The 17,316-nt window shown below is 41.7% G+C and overlaps 1 protein-coding gene across 1 annotated transcript in view; it reads left to right on the top strand.

Annotated features, from left to right (window-relative positions):
* Positions 1 to 17,316, top strand: part of mrpl23 (mitochondrial ribosomal protein L23) — a 126,752-nt gene that overhangs the window by 33,804 nt on the left and 75,632 nt on the right. The window contains exons 3-4 of the mRNA XM_021564139.3: positions 6,706 to 6,788; positions 14,500 to 14,573. Of these exons, the coding sequence (XP_021419814.1) occupies positions 6,706 to 6,788; positions 14,500 to 14,573 (157 nt within the window). The remainder of the gene's footprint in view (positions 1 to 6,705; positions 6,789 to 14,499; positions 14,574 to 17,316) is intronic.

The raw sequence follows: 17,316 nt of genomic DNA, 5'->3' as shown, positions 1-17,316 counted from the left end.
GTGTGTGTGTGTGTGTGTGCAGGGAACAAGGAGCACATTTACAAAAATACATTTTTGAGCACAATTAAAGTATTTTGAGTAATAGTGTTTTAATGATAAATAATGACAAAGTTCATGAATAAAAGGTTTTTGGGGTGATCCATGCTTAGTCAAGCACAATGTACCCTCAGATATTTGATTCACTTAGTGAGACAAATGTTCAACTGCCCCTTTTAAAAAGAAACTTCTCCTATGAAGCAACTTCTCATTTTGAAAATGGCCTACACATTTATTCGTGTCAAAATTCACTACAAAGTGTAAATAAGATAATTTTAGTCACAATGTCCGTCTTGTCCAAAACGAAGATTTGCGAGATGATAGAAAAATGGTATCGCGGAATGAAGTGATACCGTAACAGTTTTCCTTGGGTTGGGTTTATTTTAATCCGACCCACATGCCCACATCTTGCAGCACCCAAGATCATTCAGATCTCAGCTGCACTTGACCTGATTGTAATGCCCGTGTTCAATTTGGTTTGATATTCAATATCCCTATGGGGCTAGTTAAGGACCATTAGTAAATTATACAATGTACAGTGCCTTCGGAAAGTATTCAGACTAGAGGGCGATCGATTATGATTGTTCAATGCTGATATCGATTTATTGGAGGACCAAAAAAAAGCGGATTTTTCTTAAATTATTTTTTTAAATATATATTATTTAATACATTTGTTTATTTGTAATAATGACATTTACAACAATACTGAATTGAACACTTTCGGCCTTTTGGGTCCTCCAATAATCGGCATCGGTATCGGCGTTGAAAAATCATAATTGGTTGACGTCTAATTCAGTCCCTTTAAACAGTACTTTGTTGAAGCACCTTTGGTAGCGATTACAGTATTGAGTCTTGTTGCGAATGATGCTCCAAGCTTGGCACACCTGTATTTGGGGAGTTTCTCCCATTCTTCTCTGCAGATCCTCTCAAGTTCTGTCACGTTCGATGGGGAGCGATGCTCCCGCAGCCAGTCTTGTCTTGGCTGTGTGCTTTATGGTCGTTGTCCTGTTGGAAGGTGAACCTTCGCCCCAGTCTGAGGTCCTGAGCGTTCTGGAGCAGGTTTTCATCAAAGATCTCTCTGTACTGTGCTCTGTTCATCTTTGCCTAGATCCTGACTTATCTCCCAGTCCCTGCCGCTTAAAAACATCCCCACAGTAGTAACCAGTAGAAAACAAGAGAGAGAGATGGATAACTAGATAGATGGAGACAGAAAGAAAAGGTGTACAGTAGAAGTACTTGAGGGATGTAGTTTAGGGTTTAATACCTTAACCGGTATCCTTTGATTTCCGACCAAGGCCTTCCTGTTTTCTGAGAGTGAAATAACCTGTTTGGGCTAGGGGGCAGCATTTTCACTTGGATGAAAAGCGTGCCCAGAGTAAACTGCCTGCTACTCAGTCCCAGATGCTAATATATGCATATTATTAGTAGTATTGGACAGAAAACACTTCAAACAGTTTCTAAAACTGTTTGAATGATGTCTGTGAGTATAACAGAAATCATATGGTAGGCGAAAACCTAAGAAAAATCCAACCAGGAAGTCGGAAATCTGAGGTTTGTAGTTTATCAACATTGCCATTCCAATATACAGTGTCGGTGGGGTCATTTTGCACCTCCTAAGAATTCCACTAGATGTCAACAGTCTTTTGAACCTTCTACTGTGAAGGGGGGCTGAATGAGAGGGGATTGAGCCAGATGTCTGGCAGATTGCTACGAGCTCGTGACACGTGGTCATGTGAGAGTTTCCTCGCGTTCCATTGCTTTTCTACAAAGGAATTCTCCGGTTGGAACATTATTGAAGATTTATGTTAAAAATATCCTAAAGATTGATTCTATACATCGTTTGACATGTTTCTACGACCTGTAATATAACTTTTTTTACTTTTCGTCCGACCTTTCGGCTGGACTTGCACGCGTGTTTGGATTTGTTTACCAAACGCCCTAACAAAAGGAGTTATTTGGTCATAAATGATAAACTTTAGCGAACAAATCAAACATTTATTGTGGAACTGGGATTCCTGGGAGTGCATTCTGATGAAGATCATCAAAGGTATGGGAATATTTATAATGCTATTTCTGAGTAATGTTGACTGCACAACATGGCGGATAGTTGCTTGGCTGTTTTGGTCTCTGAGTGCCATACTCAGATTATTGCATGATATGCTTTTTCCGTGAAGTTGTTAAAAATCTGACACAGCGGTTGCATTAAGGAGAAGTTTATCTAAAGTTCCATGAATAATAGTTGTATCTTTAATCAATGTTTATTATGAGTATTTCTGTAAATTGACGTGGCTCTCTGCAAAATCACTGCATGTTTTGGAACTACTGAACATAACACGCCAATGTAAAATGAGATTTTTGGATATAAATATACACTTTATCGAACAAAACACACATGTATTGTGTAACATGAAGTCCTATGAGTGTCATTTGATGAAGATCATCAAAGGTTAGTGATTTAATTTTATCTATTTTTCAGATTTTTGACTCCTCTCTTGCTGGAAAAAATAGCTGTGTTTTCCTGTGACTTGGTGGTGACCTAACATAATCATTTGGTTTGCTTTCGCTGTAAAGCCTTTTTGAAATCGGACACTGTGGTTGGATTAACGAGAAGTTTATCTTTAAAATGGTGCCTAATACTTGTATTTGAATTATTTGATTTATGTTTGAATTTGGCGCCCTGCAATTTCACTGGCTGTTGGCGAGGGGTTCTGCTAGCGGAATCCCGTTCCCTGACAGGATAAAGGCCGTTACCGTGGACCAATTATATACAGTTGAAGTCGGAAGTTTACATACACCTTAGCCAAATACATTTATACTCAGTTTTCACAATTCCTGACATTTAGTCCTAGTAGGATGTCCCTGTTTAAGGTCAGTTAGGATCACCACTTTTATTTTAAGAATGTGAAATGTCTGAATAATAGAGTGATTTATTTAACCTTTTATTTCTTTCATTACATTCCCAGTGGAGCAGAAGTTTTTACATACACTCAATTAGTATTTCGTAGCATTGTCTGTTAAATTGTATAACTTTGGTCAAACGTTTCGGGTAGCCTTTCACAAGCTAAATATAAAAAGGATATGGTAAACAAAAAAAGAGCCTATGTACAGGAAGTACCGGTACATAATCAATGTGCAGGGGTATTTGAGGTAATATGTACACTACCGTTCAAAAGTTTGGGGTCACTTAGAAATATCCTTGTTTTTTAAAGAACAGCACATTTTCTGTCCCTTTTAAAATAACATAAAAATTGTTAGAAATACAGTGTAGACATTAATGTTGTAAATTACTATTGTAGCTAGAATCTGCTGATGTCTATTGGAGTGTCTACATAGGCGTACAGAGGCACATTATCAGCAACCATCACTCCTGTGTTCCAATGGCACGTTGTGTTAGCTAATCCAAGTTTATCATTTTAAAAGGCTATTTGATCATTAGAAACCCCTTTTGCAATTTATGTTAGCACAGCTGAAAAGTGTCGCGTTGATTAAAGAAGCAATAAAACTGGCCTTTAGACTAGTTGAGTATCTGGAGCATCAGCATTTGTTGGTTCGATTTACAGGCTCAAAATGGCCAGAAACAAAGACCTTTCTTCAGAAACTCATCAGTCTATTCTTGTTCTGAGAAATGAAGGCTATACAATGTGAGAAATTGCCAAGAAACTGACGATCTCGTACAATGCTGTGTAATACTCCCTTCACAGAACAGTGCAAACTGACTCTAACCAGAATAGAAGGAGGAGTGGGAGGCCCCAGTGCACAACTGTGCAAGAAGACAAGTACATTAGAGTGTCTAGTTTGAGAAACGGACACCTCACAAGTCCTCAACTGGCAGCTTCATTAAATAGTACCCGCAAAACACCAATGTCAACAGTGTCAACAGTGAAGAGGCGACTCCGGGATGCTGGACTTCTAGGTGTAGTTGTATGAAATGGACATATCCACTCTCTGGCTTCGTTCATAAATTAGACCAGTCATCACAATGCCAGCAGCTTACCATATTTACTAAAAATAAAGTATCCAATAGAAAACAACTTGCTTATATAAATGTAATTGCTGAATTTCATGTGTAGGCAACACGTGACCTCCATCTCACATTCACATTTCTCCAAACTAAAGTCTCTGAACATTTTCTGAAAAGTTTGGGAAATTACCAGGAGTTTTGCATCCCTACCTCCCCATCTAAGACTAATCCCCTAACTCAGTGGTTCCCAACCAGGGGTACTAGGCCTTTCCACAGGGGGTACTTGAAGACTCATGAGATCATAGGCCTACCGATGAAATGCACATGAGGGGGTATTTCAGAGGTACTCAGGGCAGAGCAAAATTCCACTGCCATATTTGATATAGCTGAACTGTTATCTATCCACCAAAATATGTTACTCTAGTAGGAAACAAAGACCATGAGACAAAGACCCAAAGTTCACAATGTTCCCTTCTGTTCTCTCACAGGAAGCTGCATCGATTACACTCGCCTCCATTTCCCGTTGACTCAACTTTAATATCAGATTTATGGCCAAAACAATACGAAATAATACAACTTTTTTAATCCCCCCGAGGCCTAACACAGGGATTTAAAAAAATCCTTGGGCGGGCAGCCTAAGCATTTTTTTGGGACGCCTAAGTCCAAACAGTGCCTAGAATTGCAGGAAATTAGCTTTAAAACTGCTTTCAGCTCCATGGCAGAGTATGTAGAATCTGAGAGAATTTGCTTTCAAATGGCAACATTTTCTCTCAGCTCCATGGAGAAATTTGTAGAATTGCAGTAAATGGGCTTAAACATGCAAAAATGTCTTTACACCACCAAGATGAGGGCCTCTAAAATAGTCTCTAATATTCAGCCGTGCTGCCGGGCCCACCGCGGCCATTGCCATGCCCCTGCCACTCCCCTTTTGCCAAACCCACCTCCTCAGCCCTTTTTTGATCCATAAAAAGCCTGGCATGCCAATGTCCCCGACGTCTCCAACCTGCTCCACATACTCCGACCATCCCCGACGTTATCTGATGCCCTTCTCTTTTGCCTGGGTGGAAAGCTTCCGTCATCCGTGGGATAGTGTTACTGTGGGGGAATGCCGTGTGTTTGTGTATAAATATAGCAGCATCTGAGGTGATGATGCATTCAGCCTTGACAGCTGCCTTAAGACAGGTATTTGTTCTTTCCTGGGAGTGGTGAAGAAAGGTGTGAGGTTACGGCTCCTTCTTCCTGGAGTCTCCGGCGATGTTGTCGTGAGGACTGCATTACTTGAGCAGTAGGCTTGAGCTCTGAGTCACTGCACCCTTTTGTCAGTTTGGTTTGTGGAGTGTTGACTCTTTCTATCGTCTACCTTTATCGCTGCACTCGTATGAGTTTGTTGTTTTATCTTGTCTATCAGAGGGGGCGCTGTTGCTTGAGTGAAATTCCTTGCCGCTCTGAGTGGGTGAGTGTGTGCGTGTGTGGCAGGAGGATAATTGGAGTGTGTGACAGCAGGGATTAAGAGAATGTTCCTCTCTTTAATCAGGATCAGTGTTCTCACTCTAATGACCCTGAGAGGACTCTATTCCCCAACCCCCCCCCCCCCCCTCTCCACTCACACACTTTCTCTCCCTCCGCTTTCTAGGAAATCCTCTCGATCACACAATCACACACTTTCTCTCCCTCGTCTTCTCAAGTGCCCTCTCTCCCACTCTCTAACCCACTCTTTCTCTCTCTCCTTCTCTAACCCCTCTTTCTCTGCCTCGCTTCTCTTTCTCTCCTCTCCTAATTCCACTCTACTCTGCTTCACTAACCTCTGGCACACACACAGGATGGAGGGATTAGGGGAAGGAGGAATGGAAACGGAGGCGCATCTGTGTGTTGCATCTCGAAGGAGACTGTTCTGGGTCCCCATAAATAAATTATCCTAAATGTGTTTGTTCACACTTTTTTTTTTTTTCTTTTTCTGAATTGCCATTGTCCCTTGACTCGGACTGCTCTGCTATTCTAGCCCGAAGACGTTTCAGTCCCTATGTCTTCCCCTCCCTGAAAGAGATCCATGTTGATTTGGAGATAAATACAATTGTATTTGTCACATGCGCCGAGTACAACAACCTTACAGTGAAATGCTTACTTACAAGCCCTTAATCAATCATTTCAGTTCATGAAAGAGTGAAGAAAATATTTACTGAATAAACTAAAGTAAAAAATAAGAAGCTGGGGTTTTGGCGAACACTGACTGCACTGCACTCTAAGGACCATTGTGTTTCCACTTTGTTTGGACCACTACTGGTGAAATGGTGGCTTAATGTAGTGTATTCAAACTAGCCTATGCAACGTCATAAACACCCAGGTTTCTATCATGTGAGACTGTTAGCATTGTAATGTAAATGAGTGGGGCCAGTAGTTCCTTATGGGTCTTGTTCAGTAGGCACAAAATCGAAGAAAACGGGACTGTTTGTTTTTCCTTAATGTACCCTAAGGAAGAATACCCAGGTCTACATTAAGAGTTTGCTTTGTGTAGGCCTAAGCTATATGTCAAAAAAGAAGTCTGTCCTACATCTGTGGACCATATCGCTCTACTTGTTGTGAAACTGATGTTTGGTCTGTAGAAGTAGGCCACTTCACCTGGGCGTTATCTTCCATATACTAACACTGTTGATTTATTTTCTCTCCCCCTCGGGCTCCTCTCTCTTTGCCTGTTCATGACTTGTGGACAGAATGACCAAATGTGATGTGAGGAACTACCTGGAGAAGATTTACAACGTTCCAGTGGGAGCTGTCCGCACAAGGATACAATACTGTGAGTACCATTAAACATACCATATGTCAATTTAGGGAAAATACGTATTTAAATGATTGGTTGGTAGATTTATTTTGTGCATTTTTATGACCATTTAAACCACACATCACATCATTGCGGATAACACAAAACAAAGCTCTCTGACCGAAGTTTAAAAAAATAAAAAGAATGACAAGTTTATTTTGAGCACAATCCAAGACCATTTTCACCTTGGGGATAATAACTTTGATCATTTGTAAAATGGTATGTTTTGCAGTGGGTAGCACGTTTTGCTAACCCCATTTATTAATTCATTAACAGTGAGAGGAGTGTTCTTAGCAGTTAGCTATAGAGGTATTATTTTTATTTGTTAAGAAGAGCGGGTTTTAGGTTGTTAGCATATTAACCTATTGCAGTGAGGAAAATATTTTTTTTGTTGTTAGCTATTTAGGTAATCTTTTTATCCATTGACGAGCAGTGACAAAAGTGTTTTTGCGGTCGTTAGCATGTTTAGCTATCGAGTATCCATTGATAAGCAGGAGTTGTTTAGCAGTTAGCGGTGATTGCGGTTAGCGTGCCTGGCTGGACTTTCCACCACAGCTGCTTATCACAGAATCTGCTGCTGTAGCACTCCGGCCTACAGCTGTCCCAAGGTGCCCCTGCACTCGTCCTCCTGCTCGAAGGCGTAACACAATCACGCGCGCGTACACACACACACACACACACACACACACACACACACACACACACACACTTTTCTCAAGGGCCTAAAAGTGGGCCAAGCAGGGTTACACAACCTTACCCCTCGCTCCATCCATCCCTCTCTCCCATTCTCCCCTTCTTTTAAAGTTTAGATGATCACAAAGCCACAGAGAGGGGTTATATGATTTGACTAAATGATTCTCTTGGCATTTCATGGGGGAGGAAACAGTTAGGGTTAGCTTGGGCTGTTTAGAGGCTCTTTTACGGGGCTACGAATTTGCTAGCTCCTGGCTGGAGGGAGGGAGGGAGAGAGAAAAAGGGAGAGAGAAAAAGTGAGAGCAGCAGAAAGAGAGGCCTGGAGACCGGAGTGATTGTGGTGATGCAGGGAGGGCCAGCGAAGGAAGGCGTGCTGCTGGGCTTGGAGGGCCAAGAGGAGCCCCATCTCTCTTTGGGGCAGAGAAAGACGGAGAGAGAGAGAACCCCAGAGAGAGAGAGCGGCAGAGGGAGACAGCGAGACGCCAAGCCTACGTAATATGGAAAAGAACCCATTAGACCTCTCTTTACGAGAGCTGCGTTAAAGGCAAGGGGGGGAAAGAAAGGGGAGAGCGAGAGAAGGAAAGAAAAAATAACTGAGCTGGCGAGGGGGGCCCAGGCGATCCCGAGGTGCGTCAGAGAAGGTATCCCTGCCTGCGTCAGGGGTTCCATGCCATTGGCAGCCTAAAGAGGGGAACGAGAGAGAGAGGGACGCAAATGACCCCTTTCTTCTCTCTCTCCCTGGGCGGCAGACGGGCTCGGGTATTTTGGAAGGCGTTGCCATGGCTACCCCTCCGGCTTTGGGATTTGTAACGTGGTAGTCGGCTGCCAAACCACAATCACCCTTCAAAAAAATAGTTTGTGTGTGCATGCATGCGCCTTTGTGTGTTAGGATGGGGTGAATGTAGTGGTGCAACTTGGGGTATGACAAACAACACCATCATGGGGACTTAGCCTACCTAATCACCTTACTCTGAGTTGGGGGCGAAGGTCCCCCCCTACACTTACTCTCACCTGTCTTTCACACCCACACGGGGGGCCTCCACATAGGTAGGGGTTTGTGATGGGGGTGTTTTACGACCCCGGTAAGGGCTTTTCTTGAGCTGTGGGCTGCCTGGCTGGTGATCATTACACACACAGATACACACACAAATGACTCACTGCAGCGGAATGTTTCCCTCGTTTTTCATGTCATAAATTGTTCCCATGGTAACGGAAGTTATCAGTTGCCTGTTGGCTGGAAGATCAGGCTAATGTTTAAACAGGAGTTCTAAATGTGCAAAAGCCCACAAATGGCTTGTTGGGATGTTTAGTTGTTCTTTTGTGTTTGTGAGAACATGGGAATTTGCTTTGGTCAGCTTTTATTGATAAGAATTTTGTGAGAGCTGTTTTGTTAGATTTCAGTGCAGCTTTTGCTATCATTGATCATAACCTATTGCTGAAAAATGTAGGTGTTGTGGATTTACATCATCTGCCTTATTATGGATTGAGAGTTACCTATCTAATAGAACACAGAGGGTTCTCTTTAATAAAAGCCTCTCTAATGCAAATCCAGTTGAGTGTGGTGTCCCGCAGGGCAGCCTACTTGGGCTGTTTATTTTCATAAAGCCTGCGTGTCTATGTACGCTGACGACTCAATCGTATACACTTCAGCTATGACAGTAAAAGACAGGGTAAATGTACCTATTAGGCCCACTTCAATCTTTTGATCCAAAGAAAGAAAAAAATTCTGCTGTTTTAATGTTTCAACCAATTCATCTGGTTGTTATCCATTAGTCAGATGTTTCATGAGTTTTTCAATTTCAAAGCGGCAAAAAAAGTTGTGGCGATGCTGAGAATCATATTTTATGTACCTTTTCAGATAAGTGATCATACTCTATGTAAAATGAAGAGATGAATGTACTGATATATGCACATGATAGCATATTTCATTGGCATTATTTACTATTTCTTGACAATTGGAATATGGGGTGTCCATGCTAGCAGTTGTGCCTTCATTTCAGTCACACAGTAGTAATAACTTGGTTAACTACACCAAGATAATAGATTTTAGGCATTCACAGCTTATTTTTTTTAATGCATTGTCTTATTTGACTGTTAACCTCTTGCGACGAGCAATCCCGTATCCGGGAGCGTAATCATAGCCTCAAATGCATTAGCATAACGCAGCGGACATAAATACCCCTAGAAACTTTTCCTATTCATGAAAATCGCAAATGAAATAAATATATGCAAACACAAGCTTAGCCTTTCGTTAACTACACTGTCATCTCAGATTTTCAAAATATGCGTTACAGCCAACGCTAGACAAGCATTTGTGTAAGTTTATCATGGCATAATGCTATGCTAGGCTCTGCTGGCAGCAGGCAACATTTTCACGAAAATAAGAAAAGCAACCAAATTAAATAATTTACCTTTGAAGAACTTCAGATGCTTTCACTCGGGAGACTCCCAGTTAGATAGCAAATGTTTCTTTTTTCCAAAAATATTATTTTTGTAGGTGAAATAGCACCCATTTCTTCATGGCTGAGAAATTGACCGGAAAATGCTACAACTATAACGCCAAACTTTTTTCAAAATTTGCTCAATAGTATCGACAGAAACACGGCAAACGTTGTTTAGGATCCATCCTCAAGGTGTTTTTAACATATATATTCGATAATATATCCGTCGAGGCAATTGGTTTCTCATAAGAAGCGATTGGAAAAATGGCTAACTCAGTATTTTACGCAAGATTTTCTGCGGGAGACACCATGTGAACACATGCTATATATGGTCCCTTACAGCCATTCTTCAATGGAAATGCCTAAAAAGACGTCACAATGCTGTAGACACCTTGGGGAATACGTGGAAAACGTAAGCTCATTCGTAGCTCATTCACAGCCATATAAGGAGTCATTGACATGAGGCGGTTTCAAAAACTGCGGCACTTCCTGGTTGGATTTTTATCTGAGTTTCGCCTGTAACATCAGTCTGTGGCACTCACAGACAATATCTTTGCAGTTTTGGAAACGTCAGAGTGTTAAGTTAACCTTGCATTGTTTTAAATATATACAGTGCCTTGCGAAAGTATTCGGCCCCCTTGAACTTTGCGACCTTTTGCCACATTTCAGGCTTCAAACATAAAGATATAAAACTGTATTTTTTTGTGAAGAATCAACAACAAGTGGGACACAATCATGAAGTGGAACGACATTTATTGGATATTTCAAACTTTTTTAACAAACCAAAAACTAAAAAATTTGGCGTGCAAAATTATTCAGCCCCCTTAAGTTAATACTTTGTAGCGCCACCTTTTGCTGCGATTACAGCTGTAAGTCGCTTGGGGTATGTCTCTATCAGTTTTGCACATCGAGAGACTGACATTTTTTCCCATTCCTCCTTGCAAAACAGCTCGAGCTCAGTGAGGTTGGATGGAGAGCATTTGTGAACAGCAGTTTTCAGTTCTTTCCACAGATTCTCGATTTGATTCAGGTCTGGACTTTGACTTGTAGATTTTGCTTTATGTTTTGGATCATTGTCTTGTTGGAAGACAAATCTCCGTCCCAGTCTCAGGTCTTTTGCAGACTCCATCAGGTTTTCTTCCAGAATGGTCCTGTATTTGGCTCCATCCATCTTCCCATCAATTTGAACCATCTTCCCTGTCCCTGCTGAAGAAAAGCAGGCCCAAACCATGATGCTGCCACCACCATGTTTGACAGTGGGGATGGTGTGTTCAGGGTGATGAGCTGTGTTGCTTTTACGCCAAACATAACATTTTGCATTGTTTCCAAAAAGTTCCATTTTGGTTTCATCTGACCAGAGCACCTTCTTCCACATGTTTGGTGTGTCTCCCAGGTGGCTTGTGGCAAACTTTAAACAACACTTTTTATGGATATCTTTAAGAAATGGCTTTCTTCTTGCCACTCTTCCATAAAGGCCAGATTTGTGCAATTTACGACTGATTGTTGTCCTATGGACAGAGTCTCCCACCTCAGCTGTAGATCTCTGCAGTTCACCCAGAGTGATCATGGGCCTCTTGGCTGCATCTCTGATCAGTCTTCTCCTTGTATGAGCTGAAAGTTTAGAGGGACGGCCAGGTCTTGGTAGATTTGCAGTGGTCTGATACTCCTTCCATTTCAATATTATCGCTTGCACAGTGCTCCTTGGGATGTTTAAAGCTTGGGAAATCTTTTTGTATCCAAATCCGTCTTTAAACTTCTTCACAACAGTATCTCGGACCTGCCTGGTGTGTTCCTTGTTCTTCATGATGCTCTCTGCGCTTTTAACGGACCTCTGAGACTATCACAGTGCAGGTGCATTTATACAGAGACTTGATTACACACAGGTGGATTGTATTTATCATCATTAGTCATTTAGGTCAACATTGGATCATTCAGAGATCCTCACTGAACTTCTGGAGAGAGTTTGCTGCACTGAAAGTAAAGGGGCTGAATAATTTTGCACGCCCAATTTTTCAGTTTTTGATTTGTTAAAAAAGTTTGAAATATCCAATAAATGTCGTTCCACTTCATGATTGTGTCCCACTTGTTGATTCTTCACAAAAAAATACAGTTTTATATCTTTATGTTTGAAGCCTGAAATGTGGCAAAAGGTCGCAAAGTTCAAGGGGGCCGAATACTTTCGCAAGGCACTGTATGTATATATATTTTTGTTGTTGTTAATTTGACATTTTTATCTCCGGAGGACTTAAAGGGTAGGCTACTATTCAATTAACATGAGCATACATTGTTAATTTGTTCATAATTAGATTAAAACACACACAAATTACAGTTGTGCATTTTATTCGTCTAGCCATGGTGCCTTTACCCAGATTAGCAACAATTAGAAACCTCTGTACCCACTCCAAACGTCTTGGAGTTGACAACTAGTCGTTGATGCAGAGAGAGAAGAATAAGATCAGGGTTCAGTGATATCTGGAACAGAAGACCTACAAGTAGGTGACAAAAATGCAAACAAATGAAGGACAAGAATATGACTATTGGACGTGGTGGGGGCATTGTTTGGGTGGGGGCATTGTTGAACTAATTAACAAGAATAGCAGTACAGCAATTGTGAATCAGCTTCAGATAAGTCATTGAAAGTTGTGTTTTATGGTCTTTGTAAATGGCTTCTCATCCCACTTAGGGCCAGTGTTGGTGAGTTTTTTTTGTTGTTTTTAACCAAGCAATAACACACCTGATTCATCTAATCATGTCTTGATTGAAGTCTCTAGTTGAATCTGGTGTGTAATGGTTGGCAAGAACAAACACCTAAGTTCACTCTGTGGATACGATTGGACCCCCCCCGTTATCAGTGATACTTTGATGATGAATAGTCATGATCAGTTTATAACTTTAGATTAATAGAATCACATTTTACATCAGAAATGTAAATTTGCAAGTTTTTTTTAAGTTTAGAAATGATTTACGAGGTGGGCATATTTAGAACACCCATGGGCTTAAATGGTGCATTCGGTACCCATGAAGCCCAGTTTGGACTTTACACATTTTATCAAATATTTGTGTATCTTATAAAACAATGTTTTATGTAATGTCATAATACTTCACATGAGAAAGTAATCTTAAATTTTCTCTCCATGTTTCTTACAGAAATTATGGCAGTATATGTTTGAAATGTCCAGACATTTTGGTGGGTTTAATAGGTACACTTCTTCTAACATCCTTAACTTAGAGCTCCAGTCAGTTTTAGAATTGTAAATTGCAATAGGCTGGTGATAAATATCTCAAACTAAAAACATTGTTTTTAGGACAAATCACTAACTCAACCCTAAACTTCATCTAGATCTATTACTGAATAATGTGGCAATTGAGTAAGTGTAGACTAACCCTAGATAGCAAGCTGTCATAGTCAAAACATAAAGATTCAATGGTTGCTAAAATGGTAAGTGGTCTGTCCGTGGTAGGGCGTTGCTCTGCGTTCATGACATGTAAATCAACCAGCCAGGTCCTACAGGCCCTAGTTTTGTCACTTCTGGACTACTGCCCAGATGTGTGGTCATGTGCGCCAAAGGACATAGGAAAATTGCAGTTGGCCCAGAACAGTGCTGCATTTAGATGTACACGGAGGACAAATGTCAGTGGTATGCATGTCAGTCTCTCCTGGGTCAAAGCTGAGGAGAGACTGACTGCATGACTATTGGTCTTTGTGCGAAGGTGCTGATGGGTTAAAGGTACTGAAATGTCTGTCAGTTGGCTCACAGTTCGGACCCTCATCGGCACCATGCCAGACATGTAGCCAGAGGTGTCTTCAAAGTCCCCAGGTCCCAGAACAGAGGCTGGGAAACACACACTATTAAATAGAGCCATGACTACATGGAACTCTGCCACCCCAGGTAACTCAAGCTAGCATTTTCTTTTTTTAAAGAACACCTTACGGCATGACGGGGACTACGAAGAGAGACATTTTTATGTATTTTGTATTGTTTTTTTACGTTGTATTATGTAGTGTTTTATATATTTTATTTGTTGTGTTTTTGTTTCCTGTTTGGGCCCCAGGAACAGTAGCCACTTAATTGGCGATCCTACTAAAAAAAACGAAATACTCTTCCATAGTTCTGCTAATAGTTTATAGGCCTACAGTTTAAACATTGACGCACTGCGTCATCAACAGCAAGATGCAACATCCTTCCATATTAGATGAAGCTTACTCTAATCTACAGCAACAGTCCCTCTCTTTTGGTTGTGGTTGTTTTTCTCTCTCTGATAGGCATGAGGTCATTACCACCAACTGGGGAAGTAAGAGGTTCACCTGCATTCCTCAGTCAACAGGACCAGGGTCTGCTCTATTTTACAACCACACAGGCACCTTCTACATTTCTACTTTAGCCAAACCTCTAGTCGTTGGCATGTTTTGCCATTACAAAAGACAACAATTAGCTTAAGTAGGGAACTATCTCCTCGATTCTACTTGGTTGATACTTTTTACCAACCTCAGCGCTCTCTCGCTCTGTCTCTCTCGCTTTCTCTCTCGTTTTCTCTCTCGCTTCATCTCACAGGTACGAATAAGAAGAGAAACCACCTCAACCAGAAAGTGAAGAGACCAGATTATAAAGTGGCCTACGTTCAGCTGGTGAGTTATGGCGCGCACACACACTCTCTAGCTCACACACACTTTTATTGGGGTGGGGGTGGGGGGTTATTAAAGAGAACAGCCAGTAGGACAGGGTGCTTTTGCCCCTCTAAGCCCTCTTTTGTCTTTTGTAGAGGCTAGTCTTTGGGAGGTTGAGGGACTGTAAGAGGGGTGAGGAGGGTGAGGACTTTTTTTTCCCCAAGAGTGCCCCAAGGCAGATAAGCTTTGAAGGGGAGAGCACTCAAACCCCCTCACCTTATTGTGGCTCAGTACCTTAAGTCCCAGCCCTGTTTTCAGTGTGTCTATTCCCACCCCCACCCCTCCCATGCGCGCACACACACACACCTGGTGCTTCGACATAGACTCCTACACACAGACTAGCCCTGCTTTTCTCTCTCTCCCTGTCTGGCCGGCCGGCCGGCCCAGGGGTCAAAAAGTTGTCTCTAGTTACATGCCAGACTTATTACAGGAAGTATAGAGCCAGAGGTAAGGTTATCGTCTGGACTAACTGGCCCAGCGCTTTCTGCTCCTGTGTGCTGCTGGAGTGAAACATGATTTTATAAGCCCAATCATTGCGCAACAATTCTATATGCAATCAGATTTTAAAACCGCTTTGATGGCCACGATTAAAAATAATAACTTTTTTTTTCTCAGCTTGTTATTGATGACTACTTCCCATTCGTCATTCAAGTGCATAGGCAACGGTAGGCAGACTTAGCACTTCACACACCGCTTTGCAATGAGCTGGAGGCAGTAGGCATTTTAAAAACACGTCCTTAATTTTTTGAAACCTTGAAGTAAAACTTTATGTTATGAGGCATTTCTTACCTTGCTTCAAAGTAGCCAAAATCCCACCATAGAAACGTGGAGGCAATTATTTTATAAAGACTTCCATATGCAATTGTTCTATTGGTTTTCACATCAGCTTTATTTCATAGTCCAGTAGCCAAAGGCCCTATCCTAGTCATTATCAACCCATGCCAGTTGTTGCATCTTTATCTCCCCTCTTTCTACATTTCAAACTGCTATTTTAATTTCTGTCACATAAAACGTCTGGTATGTACAGTGCCTAATTGCATTATGGAACGAACATTCGGACATGTTGTTTAATGTGAAGAAATAATAGTTTATCGACACTTTATTTTCATTTTTTTTAATGTAGCCTATTCATATGGATTGCACGGATTTGGGATCTATCCTCCAACAACTGTCTGTCTGTTTGGAATAGGCTATTTCTTTCTTGCACAGAATGAGAAGCTGACCAATGGAGGATTGTAGATTGACATTGCTTGATAGTATGGGGGATAGTAGATTGTAAATCAACAGTGGTGTAGATGCTGGTTTATCACTCCCTCTGTCACAGGCAGCACAGAGAACCATCAATCTGGGAACCAACGAAGGAATGAATAATTTACGTTGTCTAAACAGGACAATTTGAAAGGGGATACATAATTGAAGCACGCCCATGAATCTTTTAGAGGGGAGACTTCCTCTTGTCTGTCTGAAACAAGCAGAACTTCCTGAGAGAGAGAGAGAGAGAGAGAGAGATAGAGAGAGTGTGTGTGTGACAGCGTGTGTGTCCAGTGACGCGTCTGCCTCGCAACCAGTCCCACAGCATAATCAGCCGTGTGAGTATGCATGACGGGGCAATAAAACATCCTTAATTCCCAGCAAACACACACACACACACACACACACACACACACACACACACACACACACACACACACACATACATACACACACATATACAGTGGGGCAAAATAGTATTTAGTCAGCCACCAATTGTGCAAGTTCTCCCACTTAAAAAGATGAGAGGCCTGTAATTTTCATCACAGGTACACTTCAACTATGACAGACAAAATGAGAAAAAAAATCCAGAAAATCACATTGTAGGATTTTTAATGAGATTATTTGCAAATTATGGTGGAAAATAAGTATTTGGTCACCTACAAACAAGCAAGATTTCGGCTCCTCTGTCCTCCATTCGTTACCTGTATTAATGGCACCTGTTTGAACTTGTTATCAGTATAAAAGACACCTGTCCACAACCTCAAACAGTCACACTCCAAACTCCACTATGGCCAAGACCAAAGAGCTGTCAAAGGACACCAGAAACACAATTGTAGACCTGCACCAGGCTGGGAAGACTGAATCTGCAATAGCTAAGCAGCTTGGTTTGAAGAAATCAACTGTGGGAGCAATTATTAGGAAAAGGAAGACATACAAGAACCCTGATAATCTCCCTCGATCTGGGGCTTCACGCAAGATCTCACCCAGTGGGGTCAAAATGATCACAAGAACTGTGAGCAAAAATACCAGAACCACACGGGGGGACCTAGTGAATGACCTGCAGAGAGCTGGGACCAAAGTAACAAAGCCTACCATCAGTAACACACTAAGCCGCCAGGGACTCAAATCCTGCAGTGCCAGACGTGTCCCCCTGCTTAAGCCAGTACATGTCCAGGCACGTCTGAAGTTTGCTAGAGAGCATTTGGATGATCCAGAAGAAGATTGGGAGAATGTCATATGGTCAGATGAAACCAAAATATAACTTTTTGGTAAAAACTCAACTCGTCGTGTTTGGAGGACAAAGAATGCTGAGTTGCATCCAAAGAACACCATACCTACTGTGAAGCATGGGGGTGGAAACATCATGCTTTGGGGCTGTTTTTCTGCAAGGGACCAGGGCGACTGATCCGTGTAAAGGAAAGAATGAATGGGGCCATGTATCGTAAGATTT

Source organism: Oncorhynchus mykiss, chromosome 2 (genome assembly GCF_057628025.1).
Source record: "Oncorhynchus mykiss isolate SJ-2025 chromosome 2, ASM5762802v1, whole genome shotgun sequence".
Taxonomy (NCBI): domain Eukaryota; kingdom Metazoa; phylum Chordata; class Actinopteri; order Salmoniformes; family Salmonidae; genus Oncorhynchus; species Oncorhynchus mykiss.
This window is presented reverse-complemented; position numbering and strand designations above follow the sequence as displayed.